The sequence below is a fragment of the Perkinsus marinus genome, assembly GCF_000006405.1.
Source record: "Perkinsus marinus ATCC 50983 genomic scaffold scf_1104296968036, whole genome shotgun sequence".
NCBI classification, from domain to species: domain Eukaryota; phylum Perkinsozoa; order Perkinsida; family Perkinsidae; genus Perkinsus; species Perkinsus marinus.
In genome coordinates, this window is record NW_003203299.1 from 16,441 (window position 1) to 23,934 (window position 7,494).

Consider the following 7,494-nt stretch of genomic DNA (forward strand, 5'->3'; position numbering starts at 1 on the left):
TGAAGACACATTGCACTCGTCGTAGGAAGATGGCACCGGTGGTAGACAATTGCTTCTAGTATCCACTGCTGATACCGGCAAGTCACGAACCTGTACAGTTTTTATCGTCGCAAACCGACCATCGCTGTTTCTCTCACCCATCCCTATTCCGTATCAAGTGAAAATTATGGCTTGATGAAAGAGTTCACACCATCATCACCGGCCTCATAAAAGGAGTCCCCGATGCACAGGACCAAGCCGACCTTGATTGCCAGTGGCAATTCGCCACTGTAGCCAAGTACAACTAGTGCCACTTCTTCTATCCGTTCCCCTGCTCGACATTGCCTCGCTTAACAGAAGCTTAACCACTCACTACAAAGGGCTTCTCTGTCACAATGTACCGAACGCGCTATCCTTATGCCATACTGAACCAAACACTGCAGGGCGAGATAGCTGGTAAACTTGACTGTGAGTCATTAGTACTTACTCTGTGTCATTCTTAGTATCAACGAGGTCTTCCCACCATTGATTCTCCTTCTCTTTTTCCATAGTGATAATCAGAGCCCCATCGTCTATCATCCAACCGCTACCATCAGTATCGACATGGCCCCACAGAGGACCTACACAGTAGTCCATCACAGCTTCACACTGTCTTGCGTAACAGCCCAGAGAATCACGTTTCAACCAGGTTATGATAAACGCACTATTGCAAACGTACAGCGGAATTTTCATGCAAACTTGAACGTGTGCTCAGTTCGCATTACCCTCTATTGCCACAGGCATGTTATTGACGTGAACTGATATGAACTTGGGCTTTATTGTCACCTTGATGTCCCTCTTAGAGACGCCATTCGCCAGCGGAATATCTATTTCGACCTGTTCGTTGATCAGATTGATGTACTGAGAATGCCAACGGCATGCCATACCTCGTCCTTAGTCTGACGGAAAGTATATCCTTCCCGTTTTACCGGCTCCTCTCGGTTAGACATGTTAGCAACAGATGTGGGCGCTGCCACTTCTGAGTTCGACCCTGATGATAAAAAGATACTTCCCAACGTTAAGATTCAGAAGAGGTCCGAAAATGACCACAGCTTACCCATGCCATATTGACTTGTGAGTGCACTAAGAGTAGTGCCGCCACCCTGTCTCATGTTAATGGACTTCGCTGCAGCAATCCACTCTAAACCAGAGTTGAGGTCCGACTCGCGAAAGTCCATCCTGAACAAACATCGGCTGAATGGAACGCGGCTCACCTGCCTCCTACCTGAACCACTTGTCCTTCCCATCATCGTACATCCTCCCGACGAACGCATCTCCTCTAATTTGATTACCGATAAGGCCACAAGCTGAAGTCAGCCCTTGAGCCCGTCTGAACACATTCAAGTAGAGCCTCAAGGTGCTACTAGCTTTACACATTCACAGGAAGGTTCTTGGCAACTCCTTTATCATCGACGTACATACTCACGCCAGTATAGCTAGTCTTAGGTACTGGGAGAGCTAAGGTGAGGATGTCCACAGTTGTCATCGACATGAGCTGATACGACACAGGATGTATATCTCCAGAGTCAGGTTGACGGTGAATACCTTCTCGAGCATTTCTGGATTAACGGACTTGCTCACGTCCTGCTTTGCATGGGCTGATAACTGCGCCAAGAACTGCTGTCTGAACGGATGAAGTAATGACACGACACGAAGTGCACAATTCCAGACTAACAAATCGGGAATCTCAAATTGCAGGAGTTCTCTATGGAAACTATGGAACCATAATATGGGTCAAATCTTACTTCCCTTGCCCTGCTCAACCAGGGCAAATCTCGAGATGGGACTCCCATCTAACAATCGATTGATCAAAGCACAACAATGAAAAGATGAGTCAGCAGGTCAGAGAAGAATTCAGAGTCAAAGTGTAGTTCATGATAGCGATCATCACAGTTCGAAACCATCACCGTTTCACGGAAGAAATGTAGGCGCGATCGCCATGGCAGTGCCATGATGGCACTGACGATGGTTCCCAAGCTCCAAAAGGTAACTCTGATGCGCTCTGTATCGCAGTCAATCACCGAGTCGCTGTTTGACACGATGACGGCAAGGTAGTCACTATCTATATACATGGATTGAGCGAGGAAACCACGTATACATACCTCGCTAATGTATGCTACATACGTGAGGAAGGCTCGCTATGGCAGCGCACATGACGGGATGAGCCTTAAAGACCATCCACACGACGCAAGCGAATTCCATTTGCAGGACGTTAGACTCTTGATAGCTCTTGCTTAAAATACATACGATCTACCAATCACGGATGCCAAACCGAGTCTTACATCGGAATGCTCAGAATCCAACGCACAACCCATCACCATCCAAATCATCATCGTCCTCATCGAAGCCGAAACCTCTCAACCCCCTCCTCTCCCGCCGCAGCCCTATCGTATGCTTTGATATTACCACCTTGGCCAAGTGCGCCAGCGACGACGCTCAACATATATCACCGAGGGCCTTCTGTACCGAGTGGTGACTCATCCTCTTGTTTAAGTAAGGAGTTTTCTCCAACCATACGATGCATAACAAAGGTAGTCTCCGAATTAACGTCGAAGAACTTGTGAACATTGTCGATCATCAAGCGAGGTTTCGCCGAAGCCTCACCGGCCGAAAAATATCGAGAACAATCGTTACGGAACAGCGCGTTCAGCACTTCTCGAATGAATGTCGTGTTTAGAGCCTTGTTGTCATCAAAAGGGGATATAGTCGCCTCATACAACCGCATCTCGTGCAGCACTACCCCATCAATGATTCATTTTTTCTCGTCAAACAACGCTTTGAGACTAGGTCTGTAACAGACCGTCTGTTGGACTTCTCGGCACCCTGACCGCCAGTAGTATCCTTGAAGGCCTTCAAAAGCCATTCGACATATTTTTTTTTGTGCCAGAGACTGGTCGTCGCTCAACTCGGTTCCATCAGGACAGTCGTCACCGCCGAGGCCTTCCTCGCTACATCCATGCTCGCCAGTGCTCGCCCGATGGTCCGCAAACAACTGTTTTTTTCCTCCAGTAGTGGACGCTGCGGAGCGAGCGAAGCGAGTAGAGCATATACCGTAACAACAGGCACTTTCGCGTTGTGCGTGCGTGCAAAATTATTCCGGCTTAACTACGAAGCATGGGAGGCTATCAGATAGATCAAACGACTCCTCTACATGCGGAGGTTTCGGGAAAATTCGGAAAACTCGATTATCCGAACAGCTCGAAGAGATATGCACGAGAAACTTTAATGACGGAGAAACGTCCTACCCGGGGATCGAACCGGGGACCTATGTAAAATTCCTTGATTGAGTGCATGGACGTGGACTCAGTGAGTTCCGCCCCTTCGTCATGAAGGCCTAATAATTAGCACTCCCATCTCTGCGCGAGCGACCCTCAACTGATCCCAAGGTGGATGTATCAAAACACAGATCCCGTCCTTACTTGTCGAGACTGCTCTCATCGCTTTTGGATGCGAAGTAGACCTTCAACTGCTTCACAAACGTATCATTTTCCAGGTCAACTTGAGGGCTCTTCAATTCTTGGATGGGCTCGTTGCTGTCTGCGGGTATGAGCACCTACGCATGGTCCACACTTCTGTTATGAGCTCAAACTGAAAGCCCTGAAGATATTCGCAGAATGCACAGAATGTAGGATAATCATCAGCGACCCAAATACCTCCCTATGCATTAGAGCGACCCGAGCGCTAGCTAGAGATGTTACAAACCTTTAGTAGGAACCGAATGCGCCGAAAGAATTTCTTCGTACTATGCCATAGCCGGTAGCTCTTATTACGTAAGTGAACTCCGCAGGTTTATGTGGAGCAGCGGTAGACATTGGGACAGTCAAACTGACATAGAACATGACTTTTGATACGAGGATGAACCGCTGGCAATACATCCATTGCGCCATACATCGTCTTACTGACGATATCATAGTAATCAATCTAGTTACCCATGGTGATTGTGCTCCTCAAGTGATAACACAGTGCAGTGGGAGAGTGCAGAAAAATACACTACGGGCGCTATAAAATATACGAATGGGATTACTACTGCTCGGTTACGACTATCCAACAGGAGCTCAAGCTACGCTGTCACCGTCTAATCGAGTCAAACCTTCTGCACGAACTCTTTGATCTCTGTATAGGCCATCCCAGCGAGCATTACAGCGCTTACTCCTAGCGCCACCGGTAGTAGAACGAAAACAGCACCCCAGCTGAAGACCTGTGCGATAGCCGTGACCAGCAGCTGCATCAGAGCAGCTCCTATAGCTCCCATTCCGTCGATAATACCAGATACCTGTCCTACTGCTTTTTTGGGCATTTTATGGCCAAGATCAGCACATACTGCGCTAGAGAGGACATTGGATACGGACCCAACGAGGAAGCCGCATGCGAATACCGTAACAGACAGGTACAAGACAGATGGGCAGTCGACACGTAACATGGCGATAGGTACGATGGCCAGAACTAGGAACCCGAACATGGGTGGGGCTCGACAAGAATCTCCGCACTTGGCTGTACAGTAATCAGAAATAACTCCTAATACGAGAGTACCAAAAATAACACCCAAATTAAAAAGCATATCATACCCATTGGCTTCTGCAGAGGTCCTACCAACGTGTTCTGTGAGATAAAGGGGTAACCAGAAGAACATAGCGTAGTTGACACCCTTGATACAAGCATACGAAAAGGAGTATCTGAGCACTCCTGGGGCACGCCACGCTGCGAAGAAATCCAATCTCTCAGTCTCTAGGATTTCACTGGCTGCTGTATCGGACTCGCCACTTTCAGCAGTCAGAGGCTCCTCTAGGGTATTCACAGGATGTATGACGATCCCGACTGATTGCGGGTCCCGAGGGAGGAAGTAAAGCATTAGAGCAGAGACTATCAGAAGGACCACTGTCGGGCCGAAGAACTGCCATGGTACTGATGCCTGATTACCAAATATCTCAATCATTAGTGTGCACATAGCAGCTCCTAGGATGTTGCCAACATTGGAGTCATTGGACCATATACCAAAGACTGTGCCGTAATACTTGGGGAGGAAGTACTGACCGACGATGAGGATACCAGCGGGCCAACAGCCGGACTGGAATACAGCGTTGACAACCCATAGAGGATAATAAAAGTAAAACCATCCGCCTCGTGTGACAGAAGTAACCATACAGCCGAAGACGACTTGAGTGACACAACAGAGCACCGTCATTAGGAAGAACACTCTAACTGGATGATAGATGTCTCCCAGCGGTCCGGTGAAGAACATACCAATGGCATAAAAAAGCATAAAAAGAGTATTCATAATGCCAAAGAAGGTAGTAGAGTAACCATAGTATTCCTTCATGTTGGGTGTAGCATTAGAGAAAGCCTTTCGCACAGCATGCAGACAGACGTAGGTCAAGAAGGTCCAGAGGAAAGCCGAAACCTGGTAGTATCTTTTACTATGCCGTGGTACTGCAGTATTCCGCGTCGCCTTCGAATCTTGGTGGGCCATATCTCAAACTAACTCTGAAATCGCCTTGAATAAACTTTCAATGCGCTGAAGCATACACCAATTCTCTTCTATACACCAAGAGCAAACAGTTCAACCGGCGCCTGTATCCCCTCCAGAGGTGCTCGCCTGTGATCGAATGCAGCCAACTAACAACGTTCCTTCCTACTCTACGATGTCCCGACTGAAACCTAAGTACCACCGCTCAGTCCCTAGTACCCAATACTGCCACCCTATCCGTACATAGTATACTCTCCCATGCCCCCCCCTCAATACAGTGAGCTCTGCTGCAGAACTCACTGTTGCAATGCAGCATTTCCAAACTGTAGACCACACCATGCATGTAACGCATGTCTCGACTCTGCCCTTTTGACCGGCCACCAAACAGCAGTGCCCTTTAAGGAGGACACCTGTCACAGGCAGGCCGACTCGCCACAGAGACTTCTTGCGATGGAGCCAGTATGTAGGTCCATTATATCCTCTATTGTCTCATTCCTCTGATGGGGCCGCTATGCCACTGTGAAATTTTCTCTCATAAGAATATTTTATCCGATGGGGCAGCTATGCCACTGTGGAATTTTCTCTCATAAGAATATTTTATCCGATGGGGCGGCTATGCCACTGTGGAATTATCTCTCATAAGATCAATTTCTTCGATGGGGCCGCTATGCCACTGTGGAATTATCTCTCATAAGACCAATTTCTCCGATGGGGCGGCTATGCCACCGGTAAAAAACGAGATGAGACCAATTCCTCCTATGGGTCATTCATGCCACCGTAGAATTATTTCTCATAGGAAAAAATTTTCCGCAGGGGCGGCTATGCTACACACGAATGATCTTCTATGGGATCAACTCCTCCGTGGGGCGTCTACACCACTATAAAAATATATCTCAGAATACCAGTTTCTCCAATGGGGCGGCTATGCCGCCCCGGAAGAAACACGGTAGGATCAAATTCTTCCATAGGGCAGTTATGCCGCCCCAGAATGATCTGTCAAGAGTTCCGTTTATTCGATGGGGCAACTATGCCACCACGAAAGAAACCATCGTAGAATCCATTTCTCCGATAAACGGCTATGCCGCCCCCAAATATGTCTAGGGCGGGGCACATATGCCATACTGAAACATATCTCGCGTAGACGAAGAAAGTGAACTCACTCAACACACACCAAAATAACTCCATTACTAGCTGAATGCAGCAACCACTCGCGCTGATAATATATCCGGGGCCGATATGCCACCGCGGGAACTTTTTCGATCATCGCTAGAGCTATCACTCTCGTCACATTACCATAGCCGACCAACCTAGCTCGTGCGCTTGCAGAATTGAGTGCAGTGATCCATACACTGGAGTGGCATAGCTGCCCCACCTGAGGACATCGAATTGTGCGATAAAAGTCTCAAATTTCCATATTGCAACGCAAACTCGCATCGTAGGTCGAAACTTATTCAGAATAAACAAAATTGGCTAATATCAATCATAGAACACCCGCAGATGCCATGGAAAGCCTAGGTGAACGTGATAGTTGTCTAACAAAATGGATGGTTTCCTCATACGCCAACTTAGCGAGAATGATAGCACTGAGGGCCAAAGCGATTGGCAATACAATGAAGACATAACCCCAGCTGGAATACTGGGCGATAACTGTGACCACTAGCTGCATTAGAGCGCCTCCGATAGCTCCTACCCCATCGATAATACCAGATACTTGTGCTACTGCTTTCTTGGGCAACTTACGGCCAAGATCAGCACATACGACACTCGACAGGACATTCGCGACTGATCCTACCAGGAAGCCACAGGCGAACACAGTAAGGGTGAGATAGAGGGTTGAAGGACGGTCGGCACGTAGCATGGCGATAGGTACGATGGCCAGGACCAGGAACCCGAACATGGGCGGGGCTCGACAGGAATCTCCGCACTTAGATGTACAATAATCAGAAATAACTCCTAATACGAGAGTGCCAAAAATAACACCCAAATTAAAAAGCATATCATACCCATTGGCT

The 7,494-nt window shown here is 48.0% G+C and overlaps 3 protein-coding genes across 3 annotated transcripts in view; all 3 read right to left on the reverse strand.

Moving 5' to 3' along the window:
- Positions 1-457: 457 nt before the first annotated feature.
- Positions 458-3,830, reverse strand: Pmar_PMAR020153 (MYND finger domain protein, putative; the record flags this gene model as incomplete). Its single annotated transcript, XM_002768483.1, has 9 exons — positions 458-599; positions 744-855; positions 906-1,009; positions 1,076-1,197; positions 1,244-1,348; positions 1,392-1,513; positions 1,564-1,642; positions 3,438-3,571; positions 3,789-3,830. 9 exons carry the CDS (start codon positions 3,828-3,830, stop codon positions 463-465), a joined length of 957 nt encoding a protein of 318 aa, XP_002768529.1. The 3' UTR covers positions 458-462.
- A 272-nt stretch (positions 3,831-4,102) lies between these two features.
- Positions 4,103-5,485, reverse strand: Pmar_PMAR020154 (Glycerol-3-phosphate transporter, putative; the record flags this gene model as incomplete). The annotated part of the gene is made up of 1 exon (XM_002768484.1): positions 4,103-5,485. One exon carries the CDS (start codon positions 5,483-5,485, stop codon positions 4,103-4,105), a length of 1,383 nt encoding a protein of 460 aa, XP_002768530.1.
- Positions 5,486-6,962: 1,477 nt separating this feature from the next.
- The window catches only part of Pmar_PMAR020155 (conserved hypothetical protein), a gene marked incomplete at both ends in the record, with an annotated part of 1,100 nt that continues 568 nt past the window's right edge, over positions 6,963-7,494 (reverse strand). The window contains one exon of the mRNA XM_002768485.1: positions 6,963-7,435. Within this exon, the coding sequence (XP_002768531.1) occupies positions 6,963-7,435 (473 nt within the window). The remainder of the gene's footprint in view (positions 7,436-7,494) is intronic.